This window comes from Leuciscus leuciscus, assembly GCF_965113295.1.
Source record: "Leuciscus leuciscus genome assembly, chromosome: 18".
NCBI classification, from domain to species: Eukaryota; Metazoa; Chordata; class Actinopteri; order Cypriniformes; family Leuciscidae; genus Leuciscus; species Leuciscus leuciscus.
In genome coordinates this window covers 32,771,364-32,788,426 of record NC_138742.1, presented here as the reverse complement: position 1 = coordinate 32,788,426, position 17,063 = coordinate 32,771,364, and the positions used below count along the sequence as shown (strand labels likewise).

General features: G+C 36.9%; 1 protein-coding gene across 1 annotated transcript in view; it reads left to right on the top strand.

The window, feature by feature from the left end:
* LOC309481286 (uncharacterized protein) overlaps nt 1–17,063 on the top strand; it is a gene marked incomplete at its 5' end in the record, with an annotated part of 159,103 nt that overhangs the window by 66,051 nt on the left and 75,989 nt on the right. The window contains 2 exons of the mRNA XM_082146155.1: nt 5,071–5,298; nt 16,546–16,761. Of these exons, the coding sequence (XP_082002281.1) occupies nt 5,071–5,298; nt 16,546–16,761 (444 nt within the window). The remainder of the gene's footprint in view (nt 1–5,070; nt 5,299–16,545; nt 16,762–17,063) is intronic.

Here is a 17,063-nt window from a genome sequence, read left to right as displayed (position 1 = left end):
TGCGATTAACACGATTAAATATTTTTATCGTTTGACAGCACTAGTAATTTCACTTAAATGACAATTAATAGGTCATTTTCATTGCCATTTAAAGGACAAGTTCGGTATTTTACACTTAAAGCCCTGTTTACAGATCGTATCTGATGAAATAGAACGGTTAAGATTAAAATTTGGACTCATGCTCCTGTCCCGAGAATTTTAGGTTTATTTCGCTCCCCCCCCCCCACCCCCACAATGGTTGTCTATGTGCACTGGAAGATTCCTTCCTAAAAACACATTAAACTTTCGTTTACAAAGACGTGAAACTCACCGAGTGGTCAGGGGTGTTCACTGATATGTTCACTCAAAAATCGCTGAAAAAGATGCTTTCCAACAGGTTTTATCGTAGTTTTTGTCCAAGTCCATTGACTTGTATAGGACGTGCTGTATAATATATATATATATTAGAGGTGGGCATAGATTAATTTTTTTAATCTAGATTAATCTAGATTCATTTTGAAATTAATCTAGATTAAAATGGCTCATTTGAATTCTGCCGAAGGCATTGTATATATTGGATATGTGCTACCCAAATAATGACTATAAAAGTAAGTCTTTCAGAACGGATTTCTCAAGCCAGGTGGCGCATTAGACCAGGGGCTCATCTCCTGTTTCCAAAATGCATCACAAACTGCTTGAGAAAGCTGTTCTACTCATAGACTGTAAAAGGTTACTACTGTACTGTTACCGTCCGTAGGCAACATTAGGTAGGCCTATGTTATTATCAACTACTATAGGCTATCAATTAGGGATGGGCGATATGGCCTAAAATCTATATTGTGATATACATTGCAGCCTCTTGCGATAATGATATACAGTATATTATAATAAAACCATTTCAGAACAGATTACACAGACCCATGCTAAACAACTGCTAAATGTATTTTTTTTTAAAGGGTGTATGTAGTTTTGAGAACATATATTGTGCAAAACTGTAAGTATACAACATAATTTTGCAGATAAATAAAATTTAAGTACACTAGCTGCAGAGACTTAAGTAGGTCTAATGTTTATTATGGCTTGGAGCTTATCAAACCCCAAATTTAAAATTAGAATATTGTCTAACTGATGTCTTTTCAGTTAAAAAGAAACGATTCTTAAAATCGAGATTATGTGCTACACCACTAAGATATATTGGAATGGGAATAATACGCGCGCGCTGGTATTCAGTGATATCATGTTTCGTTTTGAATTTGAGAACGGATTAGTCGTGTGTTAACTTACCGAACTGTTACCCCACACACTCTGTATATAGTTTGCTGCTGCTCGTCTGACGGCTTAAACCCGAACCAAGTCCAAATAATGGATGTTGCACCGATCTTTTTCACCAGCTTTCACTTTCAGCCGTGTTTACTTAAGATGACGACGAATATGCGTTGCAGCCGGGTTTACCTCGCGGCCGCGGGTAGATTGCGTCATCATAGCTTGTGTAGTATAGAGCCATCTCCCAACCCAACTTGGAGAATAGATTAACGGCGATATTTTTTTTATCGCGCGATAAGAGTCTCGCGTTAACGCAGCACGTTAACGCCGATAACGGCCCACCACTAATATATATACAGGGCTTGACATTAACACCCGCCAACCCGCCAAATGCGGGTGGATTTTGCTCGTGGCGGGTAACACAGTCACTCCAACTAGCCACTTTGGCGGGTTGAATAATTGTAGTCTTTTCAAAAGGCATCTGAGTATTACATGCACACAGTGTTGCCTTGCGCTTGCGCGCTAGTGACCGACAACACAGAAACGAAGGCTACAGATACATTTGAAAACGGCGTTTTCGTTTATAAACGCTCTCCGTCCACACTAGCGTCTTCGGACGTTTTCAGTGTGGATGAGATACTTTTGAAAAACGCCTGAAAACGCTTCACCTTACTGCGCATGCATAACCCCCCCCCAAAAAATCACTGATATGATTCAGATGGGAAAATAAATAATGAAGTTATCGCGCAAATCTTCCGACAGGATCATTTTATTTAGTAAAATATCTCACCATTCACTAATGCGGTCCAGGTCGCACGCAGTCACCATATGTTTGGTCTAAAACGCGACTGCTCTCATATATGACAGCAAATGTGAGTAAATTCTGTCATCTTTGCACTGCAGGACTGTGATATGAAGAGTGTGCAATGTAGAATATTTTTAGCAACAGTGTGAAAGTGAATAGCATATAACAGGCACAATACTGGTATAAACATGAATATCTATTGGTACAATATGCGTCACATGACTAAATTTACGTCATCGTTTTTAAATACCTCCGGTTTCAAGTCCACACTAAGACGTGAAAACGGCGTTTTCAAATGTATCCACTTGGAGTGCGTTTTCAAAAAAGCTTCGTTTTCATTAATAAAAACTACTACTTTTTTATGTCTTTATCTTAATACGTGGTTTTATAAAAAAAAAATTAAAAAAGGAGCTTTACACAACCTTATCAGAGCTAATAATGACCTGTATTGTTATACATTTATGTAGTCTTGATTTGGGTGTGTACAGTGGTTTTACGTGTCAAGGGTTGTAAATCTAGTTTTAGCACGCCATAGTCAACTTTTATCAGGTAATTTCACAACAACAAAAATGTGGCTAGTAAAAATGCTGTGTGGCTAGTAACTTTGGAAAACCACTAGCCACATTGGCTAGTGAGCAAAAAAGTTAATGTCAAGCCCTGTATATATATATTAGGGGTGTAACGGTTCACAAAATTCACGGTTCGGTTCGATGCGATACACTTGTGTCACGATTCGGTTCGGTACGTTTTCGATAGCCTACAGCAAAAAGATAGAAATGCCAGAGAAATTTCCTTGATTTAATTTTTAAAACTAACATCATAAAGTATGATATTTTTTTACTTTGAGCAATTCTGGAGCTATAATTGACTCTTCTTAGGAGCATATAAAACAAAACAGCTCCTTGGAAAAAATGAAATGTAATATTGTAGTAGCCTAGTTATAAACAAAGGTTTATTTTAGTTCAGATTAACATTTGAGGGCAGCAATTGACCGTTCGCAAAACCCCGCCCTCGAACGGTCCTCGTCCAATCCTAGCTCAGCAACTGTAACTAAGGAGAAGGACCCCCGTCAAACATTGCGATTTCAGCAACATGGTGAAACGAAGCGCCTATTGCACCTGCAAGTCTGACACCAGGTACCCCAAAAGTTTAGAGGGAGGGGGCGTTTTTTTCGCCTTTCCAAAACCCAAGACCCAAGCGGAAAGATGCCGACAATGGATTAAGCAGTGTGGGAGACCTCACTCATAGCCAAATGCCTCGAAGATTAATAAGCATACAAATGTCAGCGTATATAACATATATAAGCGTCAGTCACGCCCGTTTCACATATACTCCGTAGTCCGTATGCGGTGCGTATTTTTTTTTCGCACCCATGTTAACAGGTAGAGCTTTCACACTGCACTTGGATGCTGCAATCGTTTCCACACCGAGTCCATTTTTGCTGTGCTGCACGCGCTGAATTAAAGTGACAGCGCATGGTTCTTGGTCAAAATGAACACAGATTGACATGAAAATATAATAATCTCACCATAAATGCATTTAATAAAATAAAATGTAGCAAACTCACCATAAATGTATTTTTGGACTTGCAGACTTGGAGTTCTGTTTGCACACAAGCACACACACACACACACACACGACTTGTTTAAATACATTTGTATTGTTAATAAATAACAATAAATTGTTGTTGTACCAGCAATATCTCCAAGTTTTGTTTTTCACTGTAGAAATCTCAAATGTCATGATTTGCCAATGCAAGAGAGTAGCCTACCGGCACCTTTTTTCCACCACTTCAAGCACTGGCCTCGATTGTTGTAATATTCCCGTCTTTGCTTATTTTAACATTTTGAACATATCCCTCCACTGCATATTGCAGCCCTTTCTGTCGTGCCGTGGAGGATATGTCTGCTGCATTACTCCAAAACCAATCACTTATACCAATAGGTATGGAGCAACCTGGTTCTCAATTGTTTGACGGGCGTAGTAACAATAACTAGGGGGCGTGGCTTTTGCGAACGGTCAATTGTATTCATAATGTCAAAATAAAACCGACGTAATGTTACTTGAAGGCATTATAGCCTATACTATTCCTGACAAAAAATTCCATGGTTGCAGTTAGTTTTACTACAGTAAATCCATGGTGAATGTTGCTGATCTGTGGACACTGGATAGTTCATTCATGGCACAATGTTTCTTCCTGGTTTCCACGTCAGCGCTGTTTGATCCGTTAATAACGGAGAAATGTGAATGTTTCTCACTAGATCTCGCAGCGATGTTATTACTTCTGTGGCGAATTCAAATGCTTTCTTTACTGGATCTCTTATTAGCGCTGTGTAGTAACAGTGTCGCATGATCACGATCGGCTCGCACTGCACTGGTCCAAACCGATAAACGGCTGAAGCTGGTACCCGGGCGTGGCAGGGGGGCTCAACAGCGCCCCCTTGAATGGGGTCCGAAAACTTGGTCCATATATCAAACACGCTTGCATGAATTAATATGAATCTCGGTACACGTATAGATCTCATTGGGCCGAGCCACTTCCGCACTCTTTGTTATTAGCTCCACCCAACAGGAAGTCAGCTATTATGGGTTGTTTGAAAAACGCATCCTCTGGATTTTGAAATACTCCTAGAGAATTCATCCGATCGCCACCAGACTCGGTGTGCATGAAGACAAGACATTGAGGATGATAAATTGCGGACGGATTTTTGATATCTCGAACGGTTTGGCCGTGGCGAGGAAACAAATTTATGGCGAATAAGGGACACAGGAAGTGTGTTATAACTTAAGCATACATTAACTGATCTTGATGAAACTTCAGCAGTGTGTTCGTTGTAAGAGGCCGATCTCATGGATGTAACTATTGTGAGTCATATGAACCTCATTGGTTGTTCCGAAGTTGAATGAAAGGCTTATGAGTTTTGGAACAACATGAGGGTGACTTATTAATGACAGAATACATTTTTTTTGGAGAACTAACCCTCCAAGTAAATTCTATAATCTCTGGTACGTTTACCTTGAAGGTCGTCCCAAGACCCAGTGTGAGCAGCACAGAGACAGTCTTCAGAGTGGAAACGGTGGTGTTACTCTGGTGGGAGCCTTCATCCCTCAGTGTGATGAGGATGGTCAGTACAGGCCTCAGCAGTGCCACGGGTCCACAGGTTACTGCTGGTGTGTAGACCGTAGGGGGCAGGAGAGAGCGGGAACCCGAACTCCACCTGGAACCCCGAGAATAAACTGTGACGAGTCTGGTAAGCATGTCTACCTGGACTTGAAGTTTTTTTAGAAAATTGTCATAGTCCTCTCTCAATAGGTCACATGTCCTATTTTAAATAACTATTTCTAATGTTTTTTTACAAATTAATTGTCTTGGGATCTGATATACAGATGGTACTCAACCAGAATGCCTATTACCGCCGCGCCAGCCACCGCGGCAAATCTACCGCGGCAAAAATAAACCAATCGCATTTCAAAGTCATTCGCGAAATGACCGCCAGGTGGCGCAAAGGGATATTGTGCAAAACAGCAGCAACTGCTGCATTTTTTCAATTGCCGTAAGTGGGGTTAATGTCAATTAACAGTAAGGATGAAATACTACAACTATGGTAAACAGAATAGAACATTTAATAAGGCCAGAAAAATTGAATAACAAGTTAAAAATAGAGACGATAACAATATAACCTGTATTTCATATTGTAGGCCTAGACGTCGGTGGGCGACAAAGCCTATTCCCCGGGGAGCAGTGCGATAAAACACACACACACACACACACAAAACCCCCCCCCCCACAAAAACAAATTTAAAACAATAAATAACAAACAAAATTAAATTATGTGCAATGAAGCTGATTATTTGTACTATTCTATTGAAGAACGAGACGAATGAAGAGCGCTTCTCGCTCGTGTGAGTGAACACACATTGGAACGTTTGGGCATTTCGCAGCGAGTAAAGTCATGGCCGAGTGGTAGAACAAACGTTTCGATCATTTAGATGACACGGGTTCAAATCCCCAACCAACTTGGACTACTGAAATTTTTATATTAGCCTATTAATACATTTTATAGCCTATTATTGATGCAGAGAGATTTGTCTAGTTCTAAAACTCTGTTACACCATAGTTTTTTGCTTATATTTATAAAATAAAATTACCATGCATTTCCATTTTACACTAAGGAACAAATATTATACAATGACTTTACTTCTGTAGCCTATAATTCCAATCGTAATTTCAAAAGCAGTTCTGTTAAAAAAATAAAAAATTATATATATATATATATATATATATATATATATATATATATATATATATATATATATATATATATATAATGCTAATTCAATAGACCACATAAAATATATAAAATAAAGATATGCAAGAGGCACGTTTAAACGACAAACAATAAAATCAGAACCAGTATTCTGTTACGTTCATGGTTCCAGTGGCAGTAATGCATGCACGGCTTTTCAAAATGTCACAGAGCGTTTTGAGATTGTTTTGAATGAAATATTGAAGTTTATAATAATATATAAAGTGTTTTGGCACACCACGACGAGTGGCGCTATGCATTGTTCTAAAGCCAGGTTTTATTCTGGCATGCTGAATTAGTGTTCGACAAACGCGGCGGCGCGTTCATTTGGATTTATGCTTCTCTTAACAGCTAAAATAACTTAATAGGCTACTCTGTAGTTTTCGGTCATACAGATAAGAGTAGAGTATAGCCTACATCGTTCAAAACTGTAAAATGTATTCATATTTGGCTAACGACAAAAGTTTGTCTGTCGTCTCTGTCTCCGGGAACTGCGCGTCACAAAAATGAACCGAAAGCCACTTGCCTCAGCTCAGTCACGATACGAAATCGGCTATGTCTAAAGGCTGATTATGTAATCCATATGAAACGAGGTACAGATGATCTACTCAAAAATGTTTAGCTATCATGTGAATGCTTCCCAATAAGGAAAGGACAAGGAAAGGGTGAAAATCTCGCTCTAATTAAATGTAGGCTAAATTGCCCCAAATTAAATTGTAAAAACAGATCAAATACATGTATTTTTCAATGTTGCGATATTGTTTCATTTAAGTTCATAATTATTCTATAAATGTTATTTAGTTTAACAGCAGCACGAAGCTGTGGTTCGAGATTTATTTGAATAAAAAATAAACTTTATTCACAAATCGCACCCTGGTTGTAAGGATTCAAAGATCCATGTGGAATTTAATATTGAGTTGAACATTTTGTTCATGACAACAAATGAACATGCGTTTGAAGATTGTTTTGCTTGTTGGAAAAAGCTGGCCCAAACTGAAGTAGCGTTTTAATTCTTCAATTATTGAAATAGGCCTATTAAATATTTAGTAATAAACATTTATGACAGAAATATTACTACATAGCCTAAATTATTTAATTCCTTCATTATCAACACTTGAATAGCCTATTGCTAATGTCTAGAATAGCGATTTAACCCTCTGAGGTCTGAGCTGTTTTCTGGCCCTGGAGGTGTTCTGACATGCTCTGACATTTGTGCTTATTTCTGTTACTTGTGACATTGTCATGGCTAAAGTCTTATTACACTGTATTTAGCACAAACTCTGCTACAATAATTTATCAGCAGCATGTATGTAAAAGTTTGTAGTTTTGAGATAATGACATTTATGCGTGGTTTGTGATAATACCCAAAAAAATTGTCACTGAAATAAGGCCATGAAACCCATACTGATTATTTCTTCACAAGACTTTTGAAAATTGTATCACGTAGCCTAGAATATTTGCTCCAAAACTATGTGAAAATCACCCTGACTGCTCATTCAGATAAGACAATATATTGATTTAAAATTTCTAAGACGTGTTTTGTGTGAAGAGCCATATGCGAAGAGGCGTGATCATCTCATGAATATGTAAGCCTTCAACACCTGAGAAAGACAAAGACACTCCCCTAACTGCCCTATTAGGAGCGATCAGGCCCTGTCATTCAGAGCAACCTTGCACAAAGAATGAGGAGATTTAAAAAAGAATGGCTTTTAGATTGTTTGGATTTATTTACAACACAACATAATCCAAAAATACACAACAAATGACAAAAGAGCACATTGAAAACAATGATCCAAAGACAGAGACCTTTGTGCCATTCCTAAAAACATTGTACATACCTTTCATTTCCAAGGTGTTTGATTTTCACTTTACCATGTTCATGTACAGAGACTCAGAGCAGGACTCAGTGGCATCTGGTCCCTGAAAGAAAAGAAAAAAAGTGAACATACTGGTATCAAGAGAAACTAGGCCTGCACGATTTTGGGAATACATTTTAGATTTTTCTGGTTAAAATTGCTTTTTAAAATTCACAGAATACACACACACACAAATGTTTCCAACAATATATAATATAATGAACACCATGTTTGTTGTGCCTTGTAGGCATGTGCAGTACTGCATAAAATAATTATAACAATAACCTATAGCAGCCTATAAATCTTCCAAAAGATTTCAGTAACAATGCTAGAGAAAAATATATTGATTATCTTATGTTACTTCAAATGTTTCCATTTGTTATGATGATATGAAATGAGATAATAGTAAAAACATAAAGCCTAATGTTTGGTGCATTTTTCCTTTCAAACGCAATCGCCCCAAATAGTGTTGTCACGATACTAGAATTTCTAACTTCGATACGATACCTTGAAAAATATCGATATCCGATACCATTTTCGATACCACGGAGAAAAAAACTGCCACAATATTAAGTTTTTTTAATTTTTTTTAAGCTAAATATAACAAGTCTAGAACATGACAATGAGGTATATTTTACATGAACAAAAATGTCCTGAAGTAGTGCACTTGTTCAAAAGCATTAATGCTGGTTAATACATTAACGTTATTTGATGAACAGATTTAAACGCAAACGTGTGTGCATTACACGCGAAAACAATGTTATTAGTGCTTTTAACAATACAGATTGTGTCAAAGCACTTAACAGTATCAAATTGGAGGATAGAGTGTCAGTAATGTATAATAATAAGATAAAACATTAAATTTTCAGTTAAAGGCATTTCATTATTGAATTCAAAGATGTCATTCAATAGCTCAGTTTAGTTTAATTAGTATCTGTGTAATCAAATTGATGATAAGATATGAAGGCAAATTGCAGAATTAAATACAAATTTTTTAATAAAGTTAAATAAGCACAAGTTAATTTACATTTGACCACAGTTAAAATATTTAACGTTACTTGTCTAAGATTTCGCAGTCAGATTATATTAACTTTAAGAATTACGGTGAAAAAACGAGACAACACACACTCATATCAACAACAATACTAGGCCATCTTGGTTAATGTTTCAGAAATGTTAAAATGAGAAGAGTTACCAACCTCTCGAAATTATTTATATAGATCCCGGTGTCGGTCTTTCAGGTGCTTAGCTATATTAGGCCCCGATCACACCTAACGCGTTTTTCAGGTTCGAAAACGCGAGGCACACAGCACTGCCCCGATCACACAGAACGAGCAGTGCGCTGCGTTTGTTATGTTGCTCGGCAACCACTGAAACAGCTGTCCTGTCAGTCAAGTAAACGTCAAATCAGCCTTTTATTAACATTTATTTACTTTCTGTTAACATTGTGGTAGTGACGGTTCGTGAAGTCGTTAAGCTCCTGGTAACCCGCGAGAGCACCACAAGTTTATCCTCCATCATCGCACTCTCCGGGCGTTCAAGCAACTAGCTTTCATCACTAAAACGGAAGGCCCGCGAGGCGCAGCAGGTGAATAAACAGCGCACAGAACGCTCGCTGGAAACCAATTGAAAATAGGCGCCTCTCACTGCAAAAAACGCGTCAAGTGTGATCGGCCCCATTCAATTCACTTTTGCTATTTAACCAGAGCGAATGAGACGAGTGCGCGTGTGGTGTTTGTCAACGCGCCTTTGGAGAGAAGTGAAAGTGACAGCTCGGCTAGTAGCGATACTTCAGGAAATTAGTATTGGTACCGTTCAGATATTTCAGTATTGATATTTATCGAAATATCGATATTTTTGACAACACTAGCCCCAAAATATGATACATTCAAACCCACAGCGCGCTCCAAAATATGACACATTCAAACCCACAGCGCGCTCCAAAATATGATACATTCAAACGCACAGCGCGCTCCAAAATATGATACATTCAAACCCACAGCGCGCTCCAAAATATTAAACATTATGGTTATACATATCTATGTTTGAGCAGATATCCACAAACAGTATTTAACAGTAAACACGGGTCTAAATAGTATAATATTCACCATATATCTAGCAACAGTTCAACTGCAATGTGAAGTTTATGCAACAATACCATAAACTAATAAGTAAGAATTTCTTACCTTACATCTTTCTTGTCTTCAAATCGCGTTCTTCTTCTTCTGGGGGTAAATCCAATGTAAGCTCAGACGTGTCTTCCAAACTCGACGAAAAGCAGAGACTTGTGAAGTTTTTTGGTGTTTTGTGTTTGAGGTAACGAGGGCGTTCGCGTTCCATGTGGACGATTTGCATGTGAATCACTTTTGCGCGAGTGGGCGTGGTCGAATTAAAAGTAATTAGCAAGCGTTTGAGATACTGGACATCCTGTTGGTTTTATACAAATTACTTAAACAGAGAATATTTGTTTTCAGTTTGAATCCGATCATTTAAAAGTACACACTTAAATGTGTATAAAGGTATATGGCTCATAAATGTGTGACAAGTATTCGCTGAGTTTTGTTTCAGTTTAAAGACGTGTCAAGAAAAAAAAGTTCACCGCGACGGAGAGGCAGAACGCACACCCTGTTTATTTTCTTTATTTTACAAAAGCACAGTGTTTTGATTTGATTGTAAGTGGACACATACAAAAGTAGAAATATCACAGATTCTTTTTTTATATTTCTTTTTTCTGTATAACCATAAATGACGGAGTAATTTAAGTTTATTGTACTACAATGTGAAGAAAATCCAGCAAAACGCGGGGGCGCGTTTGCCGACCTCAGAGGGTTAAGTGTGAATGGCAAATACTTTGTTTTGTTTTGCCAACTCAGATAGCCTGTGGGGGGGTTTGGAGAAGCAATTGCTTTATCGTGGGGGTGCAGGAGCAGGACCAACCCGAATAGGTGTTAATGTTCCGTCTTTCATATGGAGAGTGTCGGATAGCCAGCCTGATGAGCAGGCAAAGGCAAAATTCTTTTAAGGATAAATCTCAAAATCTCCAAAAGTCCATATGTAGGCCCTATATCTTATTAAACTATAAATATTGTAGTTTTATTGATTGTATAAAGGTTTTCCACACACAATTTCAATTTAGCAGATACAGAGCTCTTTAATTCGCGATCAACCTCACTTTATTGTAAGGTGAATTCAGCAAGGCATGCTGTATCTTTGAAGCAACAAAGACTATTTGTTACAGTTTTTTCTTTCGTGATTTGTGTGGATGACACGCAGCGACATAGGCTACAGTATTATCAGCTGTATGGTGTGTTTTTACCCTGAAATGTTTAATTTCGAGAAAGACCCGGCGCGCGCAGTGAGGGAGACAAAAGAAACTTAGGCTACTAAAAGATCCAGCGCGAGAGAGAGGCAAAGAAAAACGCCTGTTCTTAATTTATGATGCTTTGAACTATTTTCGTTTTGTACCGTTTTAATTTTTTAACTTAGCTGCAATTTCTTTGACAATAGAAATTTAAAATGTTGCAAGATTAAGATTCTGTGTTTCTTATTTTGCATCGCGAAGGGAATAAACTCTAAACTCGATGCAACCCTGTTTTAAATAAATAAACTCTCCCGACACTTTATTTAGGCTATTGAAATGTGCAATGGGTTTTCAAACTTTAATTTTACATTTTCATTGTTTATTTTTTGCTTATTGTTATTTTCATTGTTTATGAATTGAAAGCAATACTGTAGCCTATTGTAAGTATTTTTCTGATTTTTTCTATCTGTTTTGAAAAATGTCTTCTGTTGCTATGGCCACTGTCAGTCATCTGAATTTCGTGAATGATTCACACACAAAAAAATAAAAATAATAATAATTTAGCAGATTAAAGACGATCATCTTCATTTTCTGGTGGCTGACAGTCTTCCTTCATCAGATGTCGTCTTTGCATCGGCTCAACTGGAATGTAGCAAATTTATGTTGTAATGTACAATTGATAATTAAACAAGATGCTTGCCTTTAATAAACAGATATAAGCATCAAGAACGGAAAAACATACACGCTGTCGGCTACACAGAGATTCGATCTCAGATCGCTTGAAGCTCCGAGAGGCTCGTGTTGTTGCATTGACCACAGAGCTATCGTCTGAATACTGTTAAACTAATGTCTGCTCTTACAAAGCCTCATCGATGTGGCCTAATATTTTTCTATTGCAATGTTTTATGTTGAATTTTTTTTCATTATTCAATTTATTCAATTTAATTTCAGTAATTTCAGTATTGTGATTATGAATTCGTTCAATGTTTCATTTGAATTGATTTGCTACCAGCTTTCAATTGCTCTCAATGAGCCGCGGCGGCAGATTATGCAATAGAGAGAATGAGAGAATAAACTGACACTTTGCAAAGTCTGTGATTGTAGCGCCTCTTAGCGGTAAGAGGCTGCAAATACACACCCGCAATTTACCGCCGCGGGAACGGTATTATTCTGGGTGAGTACCATCTGTAGAGTTTTTGTTTTTTGGGGTCAGTTTGTTTCCTCGCCACGGCCAAACCGTTCGAGATATCAAAAATCCGTCTGCAATTTAGCATCCTCAATGTCTTGACTTTATGCACACCGAGTTTGGTGGGGATCTGATGAATTTCCTAGGAGGAGTACATCAAATTCCACAGCATGCGTTTTTCAAACAACCCATAATAGCTTGAATAGCTGGATTGCTTGAATTGATTTTACAAAAGCACAATGTTGTGTTTTATTGTGAGTGTACACAAATATAAGTTAACACTTTGCAGTTTGAATGATGTCCTGTATGAACAAAATGACGGAGTATGTTTTATGTCTCCACTGTTCAATCGCGCCCGCGCCACACACAAACACACATTCCAGCATTGCAATCTTGACATCGCAGCCTGTTCATTATAGCCTTAATAAAATATAATAATAAAAGTCAACCTAACATATAAAAATTACACTGCTCTGTTTAAATAGTCAGTAGTACAATTTGTACCATTCACAGTAAGCACCGCTACACTGTGATGTTTCCAAGCAAATTTTTGCGCGTGTGAAGAGGATGATTTTTTCCGTCGATATTGGAATGTGAGTGAAGTACAAAGCCTATAATAAAGAATAGTTTAGCATCCAAATACATCGCAAATATTGAAAAATTTTGATTCTAATGAGAGAGATACGTGAGCCCAACCCTGCTTACTTTCGTTTTTATTTTTATTTTATTTCGTTTTGGCTTGTTTATATTTATTTTTTTATTCTTGTTCTGTTCTGAATATCATTAAATTTAAAGGATTTGTTGTGGAATATTTTTAGTGTATCATAAAATCTGAATAATTCTCTCGTTTTAGTGATTCCCTAGTAATTTTTTTAATAATTTTTTTTTTAATTAGTAAAAGTAAAGTAAAATTCTCTGTGTCTTGTCCTTTAAAATGTGTGTGTGTGTGTGTGTGTGTGTGTGTGTGTGTGTGTATAAATATATACACACACACACACACACACACACACATACATATATATAGCTGCGAGCAGCGATGACGGGCCCAAGCCGGTGGCACCGCCACCCCGGTGCCTTTAGGGTAGCTAAAGGCACCGGGGTGGCGGTACCACCGGCTTGGGCCCATCATCGCTGCTCGCAGCTATATTTATATATTTTTCATATATATTTTTTATGTAATCATTTCACAGTTAATCTTCAAATTAATGTAGAAACAACATAAAGACAGTATATTTTAAATAATTGTTTAATGGCATCTTTTTATGAATGAAGGCCAGTATCACTGATACCAATACTGCTACTTATTTATTTTCAATTTTAAACATTAATTATCGCCATTCAACACTACAGTATAATTGAAAGCTATCAATTTGAACATTTATTTGGCTCCAAAAAATATAACAACTGTTAATTAAAGTGAACTTAAAACAATCCTCACATAGGTCCATAATAAATGTCATATTTAACTGTGCCCTTCCTACCTGACAGGTAGGAAATACACAGAAATCGAATACATTTATCAAATACTTAACTGTCTTCACTGCATAAATTATAAATTAAATATAGGTTAATCCTTTTTAACGCTACAAGCGTTTTTTAGTCAAGAGCAGTGAGTGATTTTCTCTGTTACCTGCATGTGTTCTTTGATTCTGCTGTCACAGCTGCACATGTGGAGCACGCGTCCCATTTTCTCACAACTCTTTACGTTCCTTTAGGACTTTATTTAACTAATTTAAGACTGCTCTTATGAGGATACTCAACAAAACTGACATTTTGGCATAATTGTGTGTTATTATTCGTTCAAGCGCGAAAGAGAACTCGATTCTGGTGCGTGTCTATCTGTGCGCCCTGAGAGTGAAAGGACATTCACAGGCAGTGAATGCCTCTCTTTTGTCTTTTCACGCTTGCATGGTTTAAAAGCATTTGCATGAAGAAGAACGTGATCATATAATGTAACGCCAGCCAAAGGATGACAGAAAAAACAGATGCTGCATGAATTGCGTTAATAACGCGTTGAACTGAAAAACATGAATCGCATGCGTTACCGTTGACAGCACGGACATAACCGGACATGGAAAACGTACGATTTGCATTTTTATTATAAATTTGTGTGCGTAATTTGTTGTTATTAGAGACATCAGAGATTGATACATCATTACTTCAGTCTTCAGTGTCTCATGATCCTTCAGAAATTATTCTAATATGCTGATTCAATGCTCAAGAAACATGTCTGATTATTATCAATGTTGAAATCATTGATACACAGTTTCCACAAAAATATAAATACGCAAATACATTTTTCGGCATTCCAAATAAAAATAACCATTATTAATAATTGAGCACAAATAATAACTGATAATAATTGAGCAGCAAATCATCATATCAGAATGATTTTTGAAGGATCCTGCGACACTGAAGACTGGAGTAATGAAGTAATGATGCTGAAAATTCAGCTTTGATCACTGGAATAAATTACAGTTTACTATATTCACATAGAAAACAGATATTTTATATTGTAATAATATTTCACAATATTTTTACTGTAAGGGTGAATTTATTTGATCAAAAATAGGCTTCAGACTGTAGCTGTTTTTGATCAAATAAATTCAACCTTCTTTCAAAAACATAAAAAATTCTTAATTATTTCAAACTTTTGACCACCAGTGTAGATAGCTATATATAAAACAATGTGAACCAATTACCAAATAATATTTTAAATAGGCTGACACTTTCCTAATCATGGACTTAAAGTGAAAGTCGTCAGATTTAGCCTGCTCCAGTGTAAGTTTGAGAATAATATTTTGAGTTTTATTATTTTCTTAGACAAGTGAAATTACTGAAGAAAGCCTGGAAACAGATACATACATTCACTCTTATCTTCTGTCTGACTCTGATATAGGGGTGCACCGAAAGTCAGCACCGTCTCAAGCGCCCTCTTTACGTTCGTCCTAATGCCTGTTTAGTTGTCCGTGGATTTGCCTATATTTGGTGTTGAATTAACGATTCAATGAACACTTATGTCTCAAAAATCAAACAGGATTTTTTCACAAAAGTGACAGCCCTATACGAGAGGACACCAAAGTTGCAATATGTAACATTTGTTCTGCAAAAATCTCCTAAATTGTGGATTTTTTTTGCACAACTTTTAAAAAACGATATTATTTGATGGAACATAAAACTTGAAGAATAATATTATTTGGTATTATTATTTATATTTATAATTAAAAATATTTTATGTTTTGTTATGTAACTGTTAATAAAAGTTTGATTATTATATTGTGATTTTTCATTTCAGATCCATTTTCAAGCAATTTAAATATAAATCGTTTTTAAAAGAAGCCATTTTCGGCTTCAGTTTCGGTTTTCGGCCAAGTGCAGCCTAAATTTTCGGTTTCGGCCCAGAATTTTCATTTCGGTGCATCACTACTCTGATATGCTGAAAACTGTAATGTTTCTTTGTGCATTAGTGACAAATAACATAAGCATGAGATGGCCAGTAGTAGTTTACATCCAATTAATGTTGGTCGTTTAACTTTTTTTAAATTAATTTTTTTATCGCAAGCATTTGGCAAATGATGATGTATTGTCTCGCCGTGTTCAGCTGCTTATCTTAATACCTCAGCTCAGATTCTTCAAGCATTAAAAAGTGTTGCGCTGCTCGGATTCTGTGGACCGTAAATCCAGCCTTCTTCGATTTGATTGGCTATCAAACATTTCGACATTGATGAGCCGCTGCACTGAGACTGAGCACGCAAAATTTTTGACACAAGTGGGCCATTCGTCTGGGCTGACGGAAAGATAGGCTATGTACATTTTCTATAATTCGTTCTTTATATATATTTATGTAGCAATGGACCAAACCAAGTTGTACGGCACACCGGGAAAAGGCCAGGTGAACCAGATGCCCAGTCTGCCCCAGCCAGGAGTGTGTCCAAGCAGAAGATATAAACCAGGAAAGTGTGCCCGGATACGTTTCGTGTCGTGTGCCGATGACAGTGACTGTGCCAACAATGAGAAATGCTGCAACAATGGATGTGGACTTCAGTGTATGGCTCCAGTTACAGGTATTATATTATATTATATTATATTATATTATATTATATTATATTATATTATAAAAAGTGGCACTGGACTTTCTGGCACAGAGCGGCCCACCACAACCGGTCCACAACAAATCACACCATAAACCCACCAGCTCATTATGCACAGAGCAATTTTTAACAGCACTTACTAATATAAAAATATAACACAATACAGAAATATAAATGCTATTTTTTTTTTTTTTTATTGAAATGCTTATTAACATTAATGAATAATGATTAATAAATTGGTCTTTCCTGGTGTATATGGCAACTAGTAAATGCTC